The sequence below is a fragment of the Hibiscus syriacus genome, unplaced genomic scaffold (assembly GCF_006381635.1).
Source record: "Hibiscus syriacus cultivar Baekdansim isolate YM2019G1 unplaced genomic scaffold, ASM638163v2 tig00111132_pilon, whole genome shotgun sequence".
In the NCBI taxonomy this organism is placed as follows: domain Eukaryota; kingdom Viridiplantae; phylum Streptophyta; class Magnoliopsida; order Malvales; family Malvaceae; genus Hibiscus; species Hibiscus syriacus.
The window spans coordinates 468548-490957 of record NW_024062992.1 but is presented as its reverse complement, the minus strand read 5'-3'; the positions used below and the strand labels follow the sequence as shown (position 1 = coordinate 490957).

The 22410-nt window shown below is 34.1% G+C and overlaps 1 protein-coding gene, 1 non-coding gene and 1 pseudogene across 2 annotated transcripts; 1 reads left to right on the top strand and 2 right to left on the bottom strand.

Annotated features, from left to right (window-relative positions):
• Window positions 1-255: 255 nt before the first annotated feature.
• LOC120154563 (trihelix transcription factor PTL-like) lies at window positions 256-2395 on the bottom strand. Its single transcript, XM_039166271.1, has 2 exons — window positions 1791-2395; window positions 256-1277 (listed from the first exon to the last, which is right to left on the bottom strand). The coding sequence occupies exons 1-2, from the start codon at window positions 2177-2179 to the stop codon at window positions 359-361; spliced, it is 1308 nt and encodes a 435-aa protein (XP_039022202.1). The 5' UTR covers window positions 2180-2395; the 3' UTR covers window positions 256-358.
• A 14723-nt stretch (window positions 2396-17118) lies between these two features.
• TRNAR-UCG lies at window positions 17119-17192 on the top strand. Its single transcript has one exon. It is a non-coding gene; the product is annotated as a tRNA-Arg (tRNA).
• Window positions 17193-17647: 455 nt separating this feature from the next.
• On the bottom strand, window positions 17648-21057 carry LOC120154592 (annotated as a pseudogene).
• Window positions 21058-22410: the final 1353 nt, after the last annotated feature.

The following is a 22410-nucleotide window of genomic DNA, read 5'->3' as shown; positions in this document are numbered from 1 at the left end:
ATTTTAATTCTTTGCTCTCAATTCAAAAAAAGAAAAAGTTAAAGTGTATTTTTATCTAACTAATATCTTGATATATATTTGGTAATCACATTCAACATCAATTATTTTTTAAATTATTTTTTAATAGTATAAGAGAGTATATGTTTAAAAAATTTCTTTATCAATCATGAACACATACACATTTAAAAAAATAATAATTTTTTTAATATCGAAATTCGTACCCTAACAAAATATTATATTTTCTTGGTGCTTATTTGTTCGATTCCGAGAGAATGAACTTGCTTGGGGATATAGTTTTAGCTCTTTCATATGCATCATTACTAATAATACAACAACTAAGAGAAAAAAGATACGAGAGCTAAATTTGTTGATTCTTTCCCTTACTCATCGTCTTCAATCCATACCTGTCCCATTGGTTTACTGCAGAAATATGAAAGGAATTGATGTCATATGATCTCGAAGGTGATGACGATGAATACATGGCAGCCTGCTCTACCCTTTGTTTCACACTGTGAAAGCTCTTATTTTCTTGACCATCAACAATGGAGTCAAACCTCTGAAAGTAATCCTCTTTACGCTTCTTGTAACATTCTGCGTTGCTTGCATCACGTTCGTACCCCAAACTCACCATTTTCTCTTCTATTTCCAGGAATCTTCGTTCCAAGGTCGAGATTTCATGTTCGTTCTGGGTTTTACTCAACTTTCTCACAGCCGCCATTAATGCAGCATCTCGAGCTTCGATCCAACCCCTCTCCTTAACCCAGAACTCGTGTTGTTTATCAAACCGAGCAGCCTCTCGTCTCCTCCATTCCTCCTCTTTTAACAGTCTTTCTTGCTCTTTATCTTGGATGAGCTTCAACGTTCTCTCCATCCAAACATCCTGTGAATGGATCAACTTGTTCATTTGCGAATCCACAAACTCCTTCACCTTCTTCGTCTTCCCTGATCCCTTCTTATCCCTTAGGCCGTCGTCGATGTTCCCAGACGTGGAGTAATCAAATTCAGATTCGGAGAAACTGAGGGCGTGGCTTACCTTTTGTTGTTGCATAGACTCCTGCAGCGGGACATTATTATTAATGTAGGTTTCTGGGACTGAAGTTTGAGGATTGTTTGTTTCACCATAAATGGCTTCCAGCTGTTTAAAGAACCTGTAATTTTTCCCATCTTGTCTTCCACCTTTACCATCCTTAGTCTTCTTATAGTATTTATAAAGGTTTTCAAACTTCTCTCTACATTTCTTCCCACTTCTCAGGTACCCATATTCCTCACCCATTATCCTACATATAGACATCAAATAATTCAAAATTATAAATATGGACGAACTAATCATATGCCAACATTCCTCATCATAGTGTCTTAAATAATTGAAAAGGATTAAATGATTCCGAAGCATTCCTTTCTGGTTTCCATTGGGATTAACTAGTGTTGCAAAACAATGTAATATTTGTTTAAGCTATGAAAAAAAGCATCTTTTATTTCTATTTTTAAAGAATAAAAAACACCTGCATCTCTGACTTAACTCACAGCTCTGTTGGTTTCAATCCAAAACTAATAGAAATCCATCTGAAAGGAAAAGATTGAAAACTTTTGTGTGACTTTTCATGCAAGTAGAGAGACAAACTGGTTTCGCTCAGCAAAACTAAATAGGGTTTCTTCATTGAGCATGTATCATAAGATTGGAACAAAAAAATGGAAATCCAAATGAACGATAAGGAAGAAGAAGAAGAAGAAGAATAGAGAAGTCAGTTTAATGTATTAATGATAATATCAATATATATATATATATATACCTAGAGACTTCATCCCACAAGGGTCCTTTCTGGTTAGCCTCCTTGAACTTGGAATCAAGTCTAGATCTGATCTCAAGAAGTGTAAGAGTTTCTTGCCTAGGCCACCGGCTGTTTCCCCTGTCACAATTCCCCACGCTCCATCCACCACCAGCAGAAGCTGAAGTTGAAGCAGTAAAAGCAGTGGCGGTGCTAAACCTTAGCAAACCACTAGGCATTGCAATCCCATTGCTCAGCATGTAGGCTGCTGCATCATGGTAAGGAACTGACTGAGCCATGTTCCTATGAGCAAGGTATGACTCAGAAGACATCGGCAGGGCTGCCGGAAAATTGGTTCTTCTTGTCAAAAGCCGCCGGAGATCAGGCAGGCCGCACTGATCACCCATTTCCATTAGGGTCGCCCCCCCCCCCTAAAAGAGTAAAAGAACAATACTGGAGAGAGAGAGAGAGAAGATGTTTGATTCTATGAAGGCTTTGTTTGGACCATTCTGAAGGGGGACAGGATCCGAGTCTACCGCAACTTTCATCACTCTTTCATCACTAAATTTATGTTTAGCTTTTCCCCTTTCTTCTTTTCTCTCTGCGATACAAAAAGTATACATAGATTACAGGGCCAATCAGATTTTGTAAAGTGTCGGACATTACACGACGATATGGATATAAAGAAACCTCCAATGACGCGTGTTGCAGTATCCTTGCACCTTGTCTTTTGACCCAATAGCTTCATATATAATGGATTGTTTTTCGTTTATTAATCTATTTAATTTAAGGTATTTCTTCTTTTCGTATTATAATATTCTTTTCAATCATTTAAATTGATTATAAAATAATATATATTTATAATATTTCTTAATTATTAACAATATACATACTACAAATATAATTATTCGAACTTAATATCTCTAAAAAAAAATAACACATTATTTAATCATTAAAATAGTTTGATGAATTATATTATTACATAGACTATTTTAATTGCATGACACTATATATTATTTAATAATCGAGTAGAGTTATTAGAACATCATCAATATCTTAACTTTATTTATTTCACCATGTCTTCAAAGTATTTTTTAGGTTTACCCGACGATATGAAAAAAACTTTACTTGTTCTAGATCCTAAAGTTTCAACCCCAGAGTGGATAAGTCAATTTCTCCCCATCATTTTATATACGGTTCTTTATAAAATTGTCACAAAGATAATTGTAAATAGATTGAAAATGTTTCTTCTAAGTTAGGTCTCTAGATCCATAGTATGAGGAGGAAATCCAAAAAACATAGATGAATGGCTATCAAGATAGATCTAGAAAAAGCGTATGACTAGTTTGAATTGAGATTTATTAATGATACTCTTCAGGATATTGGTATACTTGATGCTTTACGAAATCTTATCATGCATTGTGTGACTTCAGTCTCGACACAAATCCTTTAGAATAGTTCCATGTCTGATTCATTCAAACCCTCTAGAGGTATTCGTCAAGGCGATCCGATTTCCCCTTATATGTCCGTGTTGTGTATGGAAAGGCTTGCCCAAAGGATTCAGATTGAGGTTAATAACCAACGTTGATAGCTCTTAATAACCTCCAAACTATCTCCGTCTATCTCCCTTCTATTTTTTACAGATGATATGTTGGTATTTGGAAATGATTCTCTAGATCAACTAACAGTAATACAGGACATCTTTAGCATGTTTTCCATGGCCTGAGGATTGAAAGTGAGCATAGCTAAAACTACAATGTTATTTTAGAAGAATGTGTTAGATTTGTCTAGAAATTAAGTTGACAAGTTGGAAATTTCATCTTGGTTGGTGGCCAACTTATTGGAAATTTCATCTTGGTTGGTGGCCAAACTTTGAACATATGAATTTTATATTTGGTGGCTAACTTGTACACATTGGAAAATTCTTTGGTAGGTGGCCAAACTTTGAACATATTGTTCTTAAAACTCAACTATAAATAGGCCTAAGTATTTCCATTAGAAATCATCCCAAAAAAAAGTTCTTTCTTCCTCTTGTATTCTTCATTCTCCCACTTTGGGAATTCTAAAGAATTCCATTTGTTGTAATATTGGTGATATAGTGAAGTTATCATCCGGTGTGGTGCCCGAGGAGTAGACGATATTCTCGTCGAACCTCGTAAAATTGGTGTGTTCTCTCCTTTATTGTTTTTATTCGGTTCTTTTCCATTGTGTTTTAATATTCAATAGTTTGACAGGTTTATCCGCTGTGCAACCTTTGGTGGTTTTAATCTTGACATTTTAGGTCAATTTTAAAACTACGTTCGTGTGGAAAATAACCCGTTTTCCCCAACAATTGGCATCAGAGCTTCGGTTGAGGTTATCCTGGTGGTTTCGTTGCTGAAAAGATACAGTTCCTGATATTGAATATTGTTCGTTAGAATTAAAATGCCAAAATACGGATCAGTTGAGACATCAAGCTCTTCATCTGGACCAGTGAGAAGGGTGATGTCAAATGCAAATTTCTCGGTGGAGTTATTCGATGGATCCGGTCATTTTGGCATGTGGTAAGGCGAGGTGTTAGATGCTTTATTCCAACAAGGTCTAGACATCTCCATTGAGGAAGAAAAGCCCGAATATATGGAGGAGAAAGAATGGGGAACAATCAATCGTTTGGCGTGCAGCACGATTCGATCTTGTCTTTCCAGGGAGCAAAAGTATGATTACAAGAACGAGACTTCTGTAAGTAAGATATGGAAAGCTTTGGAGGAAAAATTCCTGAAGAAAAGCTCTCAGAATCGTCCCCACATGAAGAAAAGATTGTTCAGATTTGATTATCAACCAGGCACCAGTATGAATGAACACATCACTGCGTTCAATGAGCTAGTGGAAGACTTATTGGGCATGGATAAAACCTTCAAAGATGAATATTTGGCTTTGATGTTGTTGTCATCTCTTCCAAATGAATTTGAGCACCTTGAGACAACATTACTTTATGGTAAGGATAATGTTACCCTTAAAAATGTAACTGTTGTTTTGTATAGTTATGAACTCAAGAAGAAAACCAAGAAGGAGAGCAAGTACGAAGCAACGGAGGCCATGGTGGCAAGAGGTCGCTCGAAAAGTCAAAAGCCAAAGTGGAGAGGGAGATCAAAGTCAAAGTCCAGACTGGGAAAAGATGAATGTGCCTTTTTTTCATGAGAAAGGCCATTGGAAGAAAGATTGTCCGAAGCTAAAGAAGAAAGGAAAAGCTGCTCCAGATGCATGTGTTGCAGAGCATGATGCACATGACTCTGACATATCATTGGTTGCTTCATCAACAACATTCCATTCCGATGAGTGGATATTAGATTCGAGTTGCACCTATCATATGTCCCCTAATCGGGAGTGGTTCTCCGATTTAGTGAAACTAAATGCAGGAGTTGTTTATATGGGTAATGACAATGCCTGTAAAATTGTTGGGATAGGTTCAATTCGATTGAAGAATCAAGATGGATCAACCAGAGTTCTGACGGATGTCCGATACGTGCCCAGTTTGAAGAAAAATCTCATCTCGTTGGGAGCCTTGGAATCCAAAGGCTCAGTAGTCACTATGAGAGATGGAGTTTTAAAAATCACATATGGCGCACTTGTGATGATGAAAGGCATCAGGAAAAATAATTTGTATTACTACCAAAGTAGTACAATTATTGGAGCAGTTGCAGCAGCTTCCGGAGGTGATGATTTGGACGCAACCCAGTTGTGGCATATGCGGTTGGGACATGCTGGAGAGAAATCCTTGCAAATTGAACTTTTGCGAGCATTGTGTTCTGGGAAAGCAGAAGAGAGTGAAGTTTGGCACCACTATACATAATACAAAAGGTATTGTACATTATATTCACTCAGATGTATGGGGTCCTTCAAAGACATCGTCTTTGGGAGGAAACCATTAATTTGTAACTTTTGTAGATGACTTTTACAGAAGAGTTTGGGTGTATCTGATGAAGTCTAAAGATGAAGTGCTTCAAATTTTCCTGAAATGGAAAAATATGATCGAGAACCAGACTGGTAGAAAGATCAAACGTCTTAGGATGAAAAATAGAGGGGAATGTAAAAGTGATGTTGCCATGAGTATGGTATTGTTCGACACTTCACTGTTAGACATACACCACAACAGAATGGGGTGGCAGAGTGTATGAATCGAACACTATTGGAGAAAGTTCGATGTATATTCTCTAATGCTAGGTTAGGCAAGGCATTTTGAGCTGAGGCTGTGACATATGCTGGCCATCTCATCAATCGTCTGCCGTCATCAGCGATAGGAGAAAAAACACCATTGGAGGTATGGTCTGGAAAACCTGTTACTGATTATGATTCCTTACATGTATTTGGATCCACTGCTTATTATCATGTGAAGGAATCCAAGCTTGATCCGAGAGCAAAGAAGGCTCTCTTTATGGGAATCACCCATGGAGTGAAGGGATTCCGCCTTTGGTGTTTAGACACCAAGAAGATAATTTGTAGCAGAGATGTTACCTTTGATGAATTTGCCCTAGTAAAGAAGGTAACAAGTGAAGCTGTCCAGACAAGTAGTACTCCGTAGCAGGTGGAGCATACTCCAAAATAGGTGGAGTTTCAGCAGACGATGATCCTAGAAGTTGATGTAGCTGATTCTTCAACTCCAATAGAAGAATCAGAAGATGAAGAGGTTCAAACCCAAGAACTATTGGAGACACCAGAACCACTTGCAGTTACAAGGCCAATGAGAGAAATTCGTAGACCTGCTCGATTTGTTGATATGGTAGCTTATGCTCTTCCAGTTGTTGATGATGATATCCCTATCACTTACCAAGAATCAATACAAAGCTTGGAAAGTGATAAGTGGAAAAGTGCCATGGATGAAGAAATGCAATCTTTCCAAAAGAACAACACACTTGGAAACTGGCACAATTACCGAAAGGTAAAAGAGCCATTGGATGCAAGTGGGTATTTGTAAAGAAAGATGGATCTCATAGCAAGAAAGATGTTCGTTACAAGGTACGGTTGGTAGCTAAAGGCTACGCTCAAAAGGAGGGAATCGACTACAATGAAGTATTTTCCCTGTTGTGAAGTATTCCTCCATTAGAATATTGTTGGCCTTGGTAGCACAGTTGAATTTGGAGCTAGCTCAACTTGATGTAAAGACGGCTTTCTTGCATGGTGATTTAGAAGAGAAGATCTATATGACTCAGCCAGAAGGATACAAAGATGGTGGTTGTGAGAAATGGGTTTGTAAGTTGAACAAATCGCTATATGGATTGAAGCAATCTCCGAGGCAGTGGTACAAACGATTTGATAGTTTTATGAGGAGGCAAAAGTATACTAGAAGCAAATATGATCATTGTGTGTATTTGCAAAAGCTCAAAGATAGATCTTTCATTTATCTTCTCATGTACGTTGACGATATGTTGATCGCTTCGAAAAGTCAAAAGGAGATAGACAAATTAAAGGCTCAGTTGAATCAAGAGTTTGAGATGAAAGATCTAGGTGAGGCCAAGAAGATTCTTGGTATGGAGATAAGTAGAGATAGACAGAGAGGGAAGCTTTGTTTAACACAGAAGCAGTATCTGAGAAATGTATTACAATGTTTTGGCATTAATGAAAATACCAAACATGTAAGTATCCCATTGGCTTCTCATTTGAAACTTAGTTCTCAATTATCTCCTAAAATTAACGAAGAACGAGTGTATATGGCAAAAGTTCCATATGCTAATGCAGTTGGGAGCTTGATGTATGCAATGGTGTGTACGCGTCCTGACATTTCACAAGTAGTTGGAGTTGTGAGCAGGTACATGCATGATCCTGAAGAAGGACATTGGCAAGCTGTGAAATGGATTCTACGGTATCTCCAACAAACCGTAGATGTTGGTTTAGCTTTTGAACAGGATGAAGCACTTGGTTAGTGTGTGGTTGGATATGCTAATTCCGATTATGTTGGTGATTTGGATAAGCGTCGATCAACTACTGAGTATTTGTTTACTCTTGCTAAAGCCCAGTAAGTTGGAAGTCTACATTGCAATCTACGGTGGCCTTGTCTACTACAGAGGCAGAATACATAGCAGTTTCAGAGGCTGTAAAGGAAGCAATTTGGCTTAACGGGTTGATGGAAGACTTGAGAGTTGTTCAAAGTCACATTAGTCTCTATTGTAACAGTCAGAGTGCTATTCACTTAGCGAAAAATCAAGTCTACCATTCAAGGATTAAGCATATCGACGTAAGGTATCACTTTGTGCGGGAGATCTTTGAAGAAGAAAAGATTCTACTTCAGAAAATTGCGACATCAGAAAATCCTGCAGATATGATGACCAAGGTGGTAACAGTAATCAAATTCAATCATTGTTTGAACTTGATTAACATCCTGAAAGTATGAACACCTTCGGGTGTGTGGCGTTTGTGAGCGTAATTAGAGGCACTACAAATTTAGGGAGTTGAAGAAGTTGAGTAGGCTTGGTAATTTTCAAGCCAAGGTGGAGATTTATTAGATTTGTCTAGAAATTAAGTTGACAAGTTGGAAATTTCATCTTGGTTGGTGGCCAACTTATTGGAAATTTCATCTTGGTTGGTGGCCAAACTTTGAACATATTGTTCTTAAAACTCAACTATAAATAGGCCTAAGTATTTCCATTAGAAATCATCCAAAAAAAACAAGTTCTCTCTTCTCTTGTATTCTTCATTCTCCCACTTTGGGAATTCTAAAGAATTCCATTTGTTGTAATATTGGCGATATAGTGAAGTTATCATCCGATGTGGTACCCGAGGAGTAGACGATATTCTCGTCGAACCTCGTAAATTTGGTGTGTTCTCTCCTTTATTGTTTTTATTCAGTTCTTTTTCATTGTGTTTCAATATTCAATAGTTTGACAGGTTTATCCGCTATGCAACCTTTGGTAGTTTTAATCTTGACATTTTAGGTCATTTTTAAAACTACGTTCGTGTGAGAAATAACTCGTTTTCCCAACAGAATGTTCCTATGAGTCTTCGCTCGCTCATAAGCTCGTCCTTTGGTTTTGTGGAGGTTTCGGATATCGGTAAGTATTTGGGGTCCCTTTACTTCACTCAAGGGTTAACGCTGCCTCGTATTGATATCTGGTTCAAATGGTTCAAAAAAGATTGAGTGGGTGGAAGGTAAAAACGCTTTCGTTGGCGGGGAGAATTACTCTTGCTAAAGCTGTATTGTCGGCAATACCATCATACACGATGCAATCGGAGGTATTACCCAAAAGTATTTCAATGAATTGGAAATACTTATTCGTCGTTTTATATGGGGGATTTCGCCGGATAACAAGGGAATTCACCTTGTTCGTTGGGATGATGTATGTAAACCAATCTCGCAAGGAGGCCTCGGATTTCGCTCAATGAGTACCCATAATGAAGCTTTTATAACGAAACTAGCATTTAATCTAGTTGTGAAGAAAGATGCTCCGTGGGTTCGATTCCTTCGCGCCAAATATAAATGCGATAATGGTCTTCCGACAACCATACGAGGTAGCAATTGCTCGAGAATTTTGAAGGGGATTAGTGTTGTTTGGTGGGATGTCCGTAGATTGGAAATGGAAGGAATGTGGACATTTTGGCGTGATGATTGGATCCCAAATACGGGTCCTTTAATCAATTACTTGCTGCCTTCTGTAGCTCAAAATATTGGCAGAGTATGGGTGATAAGCATGGTGAACCAATACGGTAATTGGCTTTGGGAGTCTTTCCAACGTTCCCTTCCTTGGTCGATTTTACTTCGTATTGCAACAATCAAGGGGTCAAAACTGTCACTTATGGAGGACACTGTGGGATGGTTGGGACGAGAGAACCGAAATTTCTTGGTGAAATCAGCATATGAGATCCAAATTGGTATGGCAATAGTGACAGAGAATCAACTCTGGAAGCATGTCCATCGCTATCGAGGGCAACGCATTAAAATGTTTGTGGCTAGTGTGTTGTGGCTAGCTGATGACCAATGAGGAGAGAGTGAAGACACACTTTACTATGGATAGCCGTTGCCCGATTTGTTCTACGACGGTGGAGGATATTTACCATATGCTTCGGTTATGTCCTATTGCTTACTCTATTTGGCCGAACTTAATCAAAAGAGATAAGTTGGAAGAGTTTCTTAACATGGATCTTCGATGCTGGATGGATTTGAATATCACAAACTTGCATTATTTCGCTGCTAACGCAAATGACTGGGATTTATTATTTGGTGCAATCATTTGGAATATTTGGCTTTATAGGAATGTTGTAGCCCTTGGAGATTCGATGGAGCTTGGTGGTCAATCCTTGAGAGAAGCCGTGAACTGCTGGTAAGGATGCAGCGTGCCTTTGTTGGTGCAGGTCCTCGTAGCCGGGTGAATGCTACAAAAAATAAAAGTCCGAACCGTTGGCACGCTCCTCTTGTAGGAAGTTTAAAGCTGAATACTGGTGTCAGAGCTGGGGATGATGATAGAGCGTCGTGTGGAGGTGTTTTACGTGACCATAGAGGCAATTATATATTGTGCTGGTTTCTCTAAGTTTATTGGGGTTTGTTCGACCATGGAGGCAGAATTATGTGGAATTTATGTTGGATTGCTTTTGACATGAGAGCCCGAGGTTAGGCAGTTGATACTAGAATCCGACAGTAAAGAGGCGATCAATCTCATACAAGAGCCGGAGTTTACGTCATGGTTTTCCTATCATTCTTCTTCATGTGCGTGAGCTGTGTAAGCAACAATGGAGCGTCGTTCTTCAGCACGTGCGGCGTGATGGCAACAAAGTGGCTGATAAATTGACCAAATTAATAATCCCTCATCACCTTTGAAGTTCTCAAATTTCGTAGGCCGCCTTTGGTAGTCAAGGAATCACTGCTCTCTGAATGTAGTAAATAAGTTATTGTCTTTATTCATTTCTTTACAAAAAAAAAGAGAGTACTTTTTAGGTTTCAAATTAATTCATAAACGTCAAAATAAAATTAGGTTCTTAAAGCATCACTATTATATTAATTAGATATTAATTTAAGTATTAAATGTCGAGTTAAATTTATTTAAAATATGTTGATTAAATTGTAAACTTTTATGGAATTATTACATGGATAACTTAGATATGCCATAATAAAAAAAATATTAATAAAATTTAAAATGTTTATTTTAATCCCTAATATTTATTGAAATTATTTTTTAAGCCCTAATAATTTTCATTTAATTTAGCGTACGTACAGTGTAGAGGAATCCAAGCGTAGATTTTGGCAATTGGGCCCCTACTACCGTGCCTATAAGTAATGCTGGCTTGGCTTTCTGCGCGCCTGATTGCCTCCAAAGAATGATAGAAAATAAAATATTTTATAATCAAAATTTAAATAAAATATTTTTAGATTAAATTTTTAAGTAGATGTAAATAAAAATAAAAAATACAGTAATAAATATAATCACAAGCAATATATAGGATAAATATAACGACTTGAATGAAAATATATTTTACTTAAAAGTTATAATTGCATATTTAGTCACATACTATCATCTTAGATTATTAAATAACTATAATCAAATATTTTTGAATTTTAAATAAAATTATGATACTAATTTATTTATCATTAAAAGTATTTTAGTTGTTTTGGATAAGGGAATAGAAAGAGAATATAATAGTTTAATGTTAAATTTAATTTTTTTTATATGTAAACTTTTATAATTTAAAAGAAAGCAGTCAAGTTGCTATAGACAACCAACAACATAGTCAAATCACCTACAACAAACCCCAATCGATACACACACACAAACGCAAATTAATTTTATCTATAAGATTATTATGCAATTTAGCTCTAATAACTTCCTTTATAAGTTAATAATCACATCAATAGATCGATTAACCCCTCTAAATTGTCTAAAGTTATGCTCTTCTAAAATAAAATATACAAAATCAGTCTAGGCTAGCTTAAGAATATGCATCATGAGTGATTTTCCCTTCAAATTAGCAATAGCCCATTGCAAATTATCTTCCCCACAAAGATGACTTGTACTCGATCTGCACAACCCTAAAATTTTCATTCACACTCCTTTAGTGAAATGACAATCCGAGAAAATGAGGTTTCTCGATTCCCCATCAACACCATATAACCCCACCCCTCATCAACTGCCATACTAAACCAAACCAATTTGTCCTTGGTTGGCAATCGACCAAAAATAGCCATCCAATAATTATGGAAAACTTAGGAATATGAGCAGGACGATGTCAATTTATCTGGTCTTCTATAATAAACTTTAGTATATAATTTTTGCTAGTTCGAATTTCATATAGAAAAATATTTGATTTTATAAATAGAGCATATTTTATAGGATATTGAAGGAGTACTTTATGATTAATATATAAATAAATTTTAGGATATATTAGATATTATATATTTGTACAATAATTTTTATATTTGTCTTATATTATTGTTTCTCTCAACCGTAAAGATATATAAGATCGAATTATTTTAAGTTTTACTTCTTGTATGTGATTTTTAATGCTAATCTAATTGTTATATATATAAATTTTTTGATTGTTTAATAATAATAAAATGTTTTTATAAAGAAGATATATGAAGAAGGGATTTGGTTGGTTGTTGTGTTGGACTAAATGTCACCATCTATCTATATTGTGTTATATAATTTTATGGACAGTATAGCATTTCAGGACAACCAAAAAAAAAAATAGAGTGTACAAACACATTTAATTATTGGAATCAGCACACTATGTAGAAGTGAACAAAAAAATTTGAAAATCTGATTTTGTGTAAAAAAATATCTGAAATCGAATTTTAAAAAAAATCGATTTTTTTAAATCGGATCGGATATTTAAAAATCGGATAATATAACCGGTTTGGAAAAAAAATGAACGATCGATTTTTTTACCGGATAAAACACCGGTTTTTATTCGAAAAAAATCCGGTTTGGGGTTTTTGTGACCTTTTTTTCTTAAAAAATATCATTTTACCACCCTAAACATGTATAAATAGGTTGAGGGTGTATTTGGTTGATTATAATTTTCTCAAATCTTATTACATAACACCTAAACATCTCTCAAATCTTATTTTTGTAATTTTTTGTTTTAATTATCGAACTTGGAAGTTTTTAAGTATTTGAATTTATCGAACTTGAAAGTATTCAAGTATTTCAATTATCGTAAACTTTGTTGTAATTGATGACGATGTAATTATCGTAAACCACTACCGGTTTTTTAATATCCAGTTTTTTTTTAAAATCAATTTTTTCAAACCGAAACCGGTTACACCATCCGACCCTCCAAATCGATTAGGATCCGAACCGATTTTTTTTAAATCCAATTTTTTTGCTAGGTGAAAAAATCGGATCGGTTATTTATCCGACTATGTGAATGTCTAACACTGTGCATACAAATTAAGACAGACACCCCGCAACTGCAAGTACAACTACAACACTCCTTTTCTATTTTCTGTTCTATATAATAGGGTTAAGTATAAAATAAGAATTCAAAGTATATTTGTTTTCGCAAAAAGTTGCTTATAGTATTTTTTGGTTTATTCAGGTGTCTAATATTATAAATATTATCACTTTAGGTAATTGGGCTGTCAATGGTATTAATTTTCTCCGTTAAATTAAATATTATCACTTTAGGTAATTGGGCTGTCAATGGTATTAATTTTCTCCGTTAAATGAAACGTGTCACAATATGATAATTTTAAATTTTTTGAATAAAATTTAAAAAAAAAATAAAATTATATATATTTTTAAAATAAAACAAAAAAATTCAAAATAACCCCAAAACTTTGAAAATCTTCATTTCAACCCCTAAATCCACACCAGCCACCGTCGTTTCCCGTCGACGAAGCTCTACCCGACGATCAAAATCCTATGAAATCGTGGTCGATTGTCGACAAATCGATGTCTTATACCCTTCGAACCCTAAGTTGAAAATTATGATCCCATATGATTCCTATGGCCAATCGACAATAAATACGGTGGCGTATGACTAGGAGGATGGCATGAACTACGTCGGGGGTAGCGGAGGTGGGTTAGGGTTAAGATTTGGGGATTTTGGAGATTTGGGGGCTATTTTATAATTTAAGAGTAATTAGGTTTTTTTTATAAATATAATAATATTTTTAATATTTTTAAAAAATAAATTTCAAAATACCAACTTGTGACACGTGTCACTTAACGGAAAAAATTAACGTCGTTGACGGCCCAAACACCTAAATAAGTAACGTTTGTAATGTCAGACACCTTAATAGATCAAAAATATTTTAGACACCCATTCCTGAAATAGATATAGTTTGAGCACTTGTTTTATACTTAAGCATATATAATACTATATTCCACAGCTGTTCAACATATATTTACGGTATCATTTCACCCACTTCAAAATCGTATATTATCTGGGATTTTTGGTCACTTAGGTTATTTTCTCCTTGTTTTATACTTAAGTATATATATATATATATATATATAATACTATATTCCACAGCTGTTCAACATATATTTACGGTATCATTTCACCCACTTCAATCTCATTTCATTTCGTGACATTACAACATCCTAAACTTCATGGACTGCACCAACTTTTGAGCATTTGTATTCACAACTACAATAGGGTCAGATTTTATCCATTAGTTTTCATTTTTACAACTTTAATTCAATTAGAAACTTTTACCACGGTTGAGTTTTTAAGTTTTACAGTTTCGGAAACAACTTTAAATAATTTAAACATAGAATTCATGTGTAAAAGCCTAACACGGTTTCTTTATAAATAAAAAAAAAGATGGCATAATGACAGTATTTGCCAAACAAATTACACAAAGGTTTTAGAACCAAAGAAAGATCAAACTCTACAATCGGCAAACAGGGGACAAAGCATATCATGCCAAATGTTATTTTTTTATTCTTTTTCAATCATAGACCCTTCTTTTCTTTTGTTTATAAAATATTTCCAGATAAAAACAAAATACGAAAAAAATTGGTTTCTCCTCTAAATTTGATGAAAATTTAAAATTTCTAACAAGCTCAATGATATTTTTTTTAAAAATATATATATTTTTATTTTATTATATGAATGAAAGTAAATTCATAACAATTTACTCTATTTTTAATAGTTCATTCTATAAATTGAGTGTCAAGATATACTATTATAAATTTCTTTATTCTTTTTAAGAAAATCTCACTGAATGATTTGTAAGAAAAATAACTTATAAATTTATATTTATTTCATAAAATTATATAAAAACTTGTATGATTTGATATATAAAACTAATGTTTAAATTACTTTCCATGATTGACTTTTAAAAGTAAAATATTTAATTTCATAACGATTTTTAAATATGAATTTCTCATAAATAAAAGAAACTTAAATAACAGTTTGGATTTAATATTTTTGTATAATATAATGTATTAAAATATTTAAAAAAAATCGATTATAAATAATTACTGTTAATCAAAAAATTCTACAGTGCACGTATACCAAAATACACTATTAAAATGGCACATTATAACACACCACTAACTAAATTAAAATATATTAAATTTACAAATAATTATCAAATTATGATAAAATGATCTTTTTAGTAGTTCAACTTTTTAAAAATTATAAAATAAACATTAACTTTAGATTTTATTAAAAATGAAATCATTGATCATTAACTATCATTAAGGGATGATGTAGCATTTTAAAGTATTAAAAAATCAACTTTGGTCCCTCAATAGTGACTAAAATTTTCTTTTGGTATTTTTTTTAATATTTTTAAGTAAGAATTTCAAAAAATAAAAAATATATATTAAATTTTAAAATTTATAAATATATTTTCATTTTATATTTAAATTTATTAAATAGAAGTTAAAAAATTTATCAAGTTGCTAACAAAAAAATTGACTTCATTTTTTAATAATTAAAATTATTGGATCTCAAAAATTATAAATTATAAATTTACATATTTAATCATAACTAAATAAAAATGTTTTATAAAATAATTTGATGAATTAAAAATTCATATATAATTTTAAAAATGTTTTAAAATTTTAAAAATAAACTGTGAATTTTTATACATTTTTAAAAAATATTTTTAGAATTATAATTTTGATTCTGCTTAAGTTAGGTCTCGAGTTTAAGCCCTTGTGAATACAGAAAATCTCCATTGGGAGACTTACTCATCAAAGTCAGTTATGTAAATCGGGTCGGTCTGGATTAGTTAAGGCAAAGCCATGGGATCTGGAAGGGTAACCAAAAAAAATTATCGCATCTATTTTATAAAATTTTAAAGTTTAATATCCATTATATAAGTTTTGAAAGTTTAATATCTAAATAAATTATTTTAATATAGTTTAATGGTTATTTAAAAAATTATTCTATAAAATTAGTGGATTCATAGAACCGTTGTTAAATTTTTCAATATTTACTCAATAAAAGTAATTTACTCAGTGATGCATTTCGATGGGTTAGGTTAATAATGTATCTCAACATGCTAGTGTATCGTACGCTGATGCATGTTTATTAGAAGGGTTCATGACCCTCATTATCTCAACTCAATAGTCAATAGGAAATGAATCTATAGTGGGAAAGTGGGGTTTGTCTTTCCCCAAATAGGAAATGTGGAGGGACATTCAATCACAGCTGTACATCATCATCGTCTCCACTCAATCTCACGCCTCCTCATTGGCTTCCTCTTTATGATACCACCTATTTCATCTCTCACATATTTATATTCTCATATTTTTCTTATAAAATCATATCTGAAGTTATTTTTATTTTTAACATTTAATTTAACAAAGTTGACGACATGATCCGATATCTTTTATCATTATCCTAAGTTTTTCTAAACTTAAATGGTTTAAATGATACTTTTTGGTCATAATATCTTATTGCTTTTGCTGCTGGAATAGGCTGACAGAAGAGATGGTTTCTTGTATAGCAGTAGAGGCAATATCGATTCTGGGCCACCTTCATCACGAAGGGTACTTCAAAAATTTAGCTCCTTTTACTGCTAGTATATTTGCTTCTAAAATATTCATCGATCGTAATTTAAATTAATAATATGTTTTTAGAAATGATTGGCTCAATGGGTAAATCATTTTGTTCTCAACTGCTAAGGTTTGATCTCTTGATTCCTACTTCTCATATCTTTATAGTTAAATCTTAATAATCAATTATCGATACATGTGCTTTTCCTAACACATATCTTTTTGGTAACAAAAAACATATTAGCACAATGGGGTGTTCAATTGGTTGAGAAGCCCTTAAACCTTCGAAAATTAGAAATGTAAAACTTTTTTATAATTGTTGTTATATCAAAGTTTGAAGTTGAAGAGATTAAAAGTGATTGGAAGTAGTAGTAGTATTCGTCAAGAAAATAATATATTATTTATATAGTAAACGTACATAATACCAATCAGGCCGCATAGCGCAGTGGATTAGCGCGTTTGACTTCGGATCAAAAGGTCGTGGGTTCGACTCCCACTGTGGACGTATTTTATGTAAATTTTTAGATCTTTTTGGCCCCTGATTTCCAGCTTTAATATGTAATTTAACCCGAACTTTTATTTTTTATTAAAAATACAACCTTAAGTAAAATTTTGAACTTGTTTTAAGTTAAAATTTGAATTTGTATAATTTGGAAATAGTTACAGGACAAATTACATATTAAACGAGGTACCAAATTACATCAAAAAACAGTCTCAGGTCAAATTGTAGTTTAATGTCAAAGCCAGGGCCAACTAGAGATGGCAACATGGTATGTTGTGCTTTGTTACTGTATATTTTTGAAGCTATGTTATCTGATTAGCAGATGAGTCTTACAAACAAACGTGTTTCTCCAACATAGGTATGTTCTGCTTCTATAATTACATTCATACCTATGTTTAAATACATGTCGAACATAAATGTCGGATAAGAGTAAAGAAGACAATGGAGAATTCGACAAAAAAAATGCATTAAGCTTGTTCTTTTGTAGGTCGACATTAAAGCTTTGGGAGCATTTACCTTTTAATAAAAGATGATTATCCCGACATTTGGGATCCCTTTTCTTTAGTGCTGCCGAGGTTGGGCGAGAAACGGTTCGAACGTCATCAGCATTCCGATTGCTTGAACCACATTCAACATGAAGAATACCATCTGCATACCTGTAATGGAGTGATAGGAGTCAAAGTTCTTGCACCTCATGCTACGCTAAACTCATTCATCAAACGACCAATTGTAAAGCCTTGTGCTAGAAACCTATGTTACCCAAAAGTTCCACCAATATCGTAAAAGTTTTCAACTTAATTCGATTCTATTCAAACCAAAATGTTCTGTAAATGTCACGATGCAGAACTTTGTTGATTAGTTAGCATACCTGGAAGGAACGAAGCATCTTGACGTTTTTCCGACCAAGAAAACCTGTGGAAAAAGGTTCAAGATTGTGAAATGGTGAATAGTGGCCTAGAAGCAGCAAGTACGGGAGAGAATCTAGAGGTGACTTACAATGCACCGCCTGCTGCAGGACCAACTGCTGTGAAAAAAGACATTGCAGTCATGGCTATGCCATTGGCAGCTCCTCTTTGGTGCTGTTCCTATTATTTTTTTCAATTTTAAATTGTATTAAGATGAGGTGCGTTCTAATTCTGTAGAAGAAGGAATATTCCGGAGTGAAGACTTACCACGGCTTGATTTTGCAGAATGAATAATCCTGTTTGGATCGATATCTAGTGGTGTCGAAAAAGTCGATAGTTAGTAGAAGGCATATAAGTTCATAACAGATGCCTAACTAAAGGATTCAGCCTTGCTACTCTTTTTCATAGTTAGGCATATATAGATGATATAAATGGCTCTCGATATTCACTTACCGAAAAAAGGCTCTTCAAGATCGATGCACAGCTTATTGTCAAGCGAAGAGCGAACCCGGATAACAAGGCAATGCAAGAATAACTTTGCAACAGAGGCATGCTAAAGAGCTGCAAGTAGTAAATTGTGTAACCATAAGGAAAAGTAATGTAAATGTTACAAGGTTTCGGATACTTACACTCACAATACGAGCCACCATTACTGGTCCTAGCATCCTCTCCACGTATGGATATGCGGAACTTTGAAAGACGAGTAGGCTGAAACCTAGGTATGTTGATCACTTGATCAATCTAACCAGTATTTACTAAGCATATTCATATCTTTCTATTGAGTTGATCAAGGGATGGTGTTCTTATGCAGATATTAACATGATCAAAATTAATACCAGTGACTGCAAGAACTTGTCCGACATCCTCCGTTGAATAACTCAAGCCTCCGAACTTTCTAGGACTAACAGCCCATAACGAAAATATCTGCAGCACGAAGATGAATCGCAGTATATTCTGATTAGATTGGTTAGTATAGCTTACTAAACCATGAACTTCTTTTGATAAACTTGTATGAATAGGTACCTTTGAGTAGGCCATATCATGAAGGGAGAAAACACTATAAACAATGATGGATGGCATTAAGGGCCAATTCTTTAGGAGGCTTGTGGATTCTCTTCCTTCAACCGTTTCTCTTATTTCCATTGTGTTAGATTCATGAGTTGCAGCTTCCAAAACATCATATGAATCATCATACAACCTATTGATGTCATTGTGTTTGTGAAGTGTTTCCTGCAATAAAAATGATATGTTCATTTTTTCTCTCTCGCGAATTCCTTGTCTTTAAAGGGTCTTCAGAGGGTTATATCCCCATACTCATGTGTGGATATCAGTAGAGGCACGGGTTCGATAGGAAGTAGGAAGTAAACAGATTAGAATACATACCGGAAGCCAAGTATCAATGGTAACTGCCAAGGCAAAGAGTGATATGACGAGGCATGGTAAGAAATATGGAAATCTGCTACAATGAACATCATCATATTTAAACACTTGCGGAGAAAATGCTACTACAAAACATGGAAATCTGCAGAATATGTTCACTTACCTTCCAAATAATGAATCTTTTGAAAAGACACTTGGATACTTCTCAGCTGGCTGAATTATAAAATTTAGAAAACCTCAAATGAATACTTTAAAGTGCCTTAAAATGGAAGCACATTGTATTGAAACATCTTTCATAATTTCTAACAAATGACGCACACTGTATTGGAAGCCTTAAATGGAAGTACCTGAGCTAGATAACCTCTCAGGGCAGGGCCAATGATCAATCCTATGCCCCAAGATGTGCTAACCTGAAATTTTGTAATACTTTTATATTGATGTTGAAGTGAAAACCCATGCAACCAAAGCATATAAAGGTTGATAATGGATTACACTTGACAGGGCCAACGCTTGGTGTTCTGCTCGAAAAATTTCGACTGCATATGCCTGGATGTTGTGAGAGAAGTAATCAAATAGTTGTCCGAAAACAAATGAAAACCAAATTCGGATTCGAACCGTTTCGTACTGAGTGCGAACAAACCTTTATCGGTCCAAGTAAACCGTTCATACTTCCGAGAAGGAATCTTGTAGTTACAGCCATCCAAAAGTTCACACTAAGGCCAAAGAGCGTGTTGAAAACAACCCTGCAAAATACGTTGGCAATCAGAAGTTTGAGAAAATTTTCACCATTACTTCAGAGATGTCAACTTGAATATGAACTCTGCTAGAATTTTCACTGACACTGAAATAGTTCCAATGATTATTACAGGTTTTCAACCGTAACGATCGGCGAATATTCCCCATAGTACAGATGTTAAAGCTCTTCCTAGCATAAATGCAGAGCCTTCAAAGATATTGAGCATTGTGTTAGGATCATATTTTTGATGAAAAGAATGCATCAATGAAATGAAAGGTGTCAACAAAAGCTCGCCCACATAACCAGCATAGGAGCCAATAAATTCCTCTCTTTCTCCAATGTGGAAGTCCCTAATCTGAAAAAACAGTTCAATTAAAGGAAGACTATGAATAAGAAACACAATTATGCAAAGTAAAGCTGCTTTCGTTTTTCTTCATGAAGAAATTGGCTGAACTCACCATGAAGTATAAGAATGGGAACAGAGATGAAATCGGCAGAGCTGCAAACATTTGGCAGTAGGAAATTAGGACCAATACTGACATAATTAGACAAGTTTAAAATATGATCATATCTATGCCCTATGTATATACATATCGGACAATCACTCGAATCCGGTTTTTGTTGCTCGTAAAATCAAAGGATGGGTTTGAAAAACCCTTACCAGTGCATAACAATCCAAATGGAAACTAGTTCCCGAAATGGGATGCCTTGCTGCAATTCGTTCATTTGATCAACCTTATAGTACTTCTTCAACAGCGGCGCACTATGCTCTTCGGCCATGCTTCTTCTCTTTGAGCTCAACAACTATATGCTTTTTCAGCTCAATAAACTCTTTCTTCCTCTTTGAATCCACACTAGAATAATGTATGTGACTATGACAGAATAAAAACCAATTTTCAATAGGTAAAGAAATCTGCTTGAATTTAAAACCAGAAGCAACTCAAGAATATGACAAGAATGACAGTAAAAAGTAAACAAGAAATCAAAATTTTAATTGTTGCAGAATAACAGCACTTTAATGAAGATGTTCTTGGGTAAGAATATATTCATTAGGGGGACAATAAGCATACAGTTCATGTTCTAGTGAGAGGAGAATAAAGAAAAACATGGAAAGCACGTTCTTGTAACAAAAAACTTACCTGCAAACACTCAAACAACACGTCTCAGAAACAGATTGACATGGAAAAGGAAGCTTCGAGTTTCTGTCATAAAAGGAAACCAGATCGCCCATCAGTCAGACATCATTGCACGCGCAAATCAATGAAGACCACAACATGAACAGACACATGTTTTAAATTCATAAAATCTTAAGATCCTTGACAGATTATTAATAAAAAAATATTTAAAATATAAGATTCTTTAAAACTTTTTGAGGGACAATTATCTTCACCAATCTCTTTACTCATCCTATAAATAAGGGAATACAAGGTAATATCTATTTAAATATAACTTTCAACTATTTGATATTGAATACTCGTATCTTTAGCATATGTGATGCTTAATTCTGGAACATCAAGAGATAATAAAAAATCTATTAACCACTGAGATCACATGATTTGTACTATTGAACGATGTTAAATAAAAATAAAATTGAATTTTTAAATTAATATAGTTGATAATGTGTATGAAATCAATAATTAACAACTTTTACGGGTGATACAGTATATTTCCTTAATAGTTCTCTTATATTAATTTTATTTAGACATATTTACCTATTGTGATATATACAGTTTATATCACAAAAATATGCTTATTATTTAATAAGATAGAAATTGATTAATGAATTGCTTGAGTGACAAGTTAATTTGACTTATAATTATATATTTGTCGTCGACAAAATGACTAGAATAGTGATTAGAAGTTACATGCAGGCATTCAAATTGCATTCGAAGTAGCATTTTCAGATGACACCGTTACAGTTATATTGCGGGCATCAGGGACGGAGTCAAAATTAAATATTGACAGAGGCCGAAATATTATACTATTTAAGAAAAATATAAAGACTTATTAGGTATTTAAACTCGAAATTCAGCATGAACCAAGCGACGTTAATGATTAAGAGATTGTTGTTATCCTTGAGGTCTTGAGTTCAAGCACGTATATAGGGGTATGAGTGTTCATTGTCAAATAATTGAAAGTCTTTGTACAGATATTACCTTGTATTCACCCTAAATTAAAAAAAAACAACTCAAAACTCAAA

Excerpts from the sequence above, each read along its gene's own strand:
- LOC120154563 (XM_039166271.1), bottom strand. The coding sequence starts at position 2,179 with ATGGAAATGGGTGATCAGTGCGGCCTGCCTGATCTCCGGCGGCTTTTG. Across the intron at positions 1,278-1,790 it reads TTGTGGGATGAAGTCTCTAG|GATAATGGGTGAGGAATATG; the intron begins GTATATATATAT and ends GTCTATATGTAG.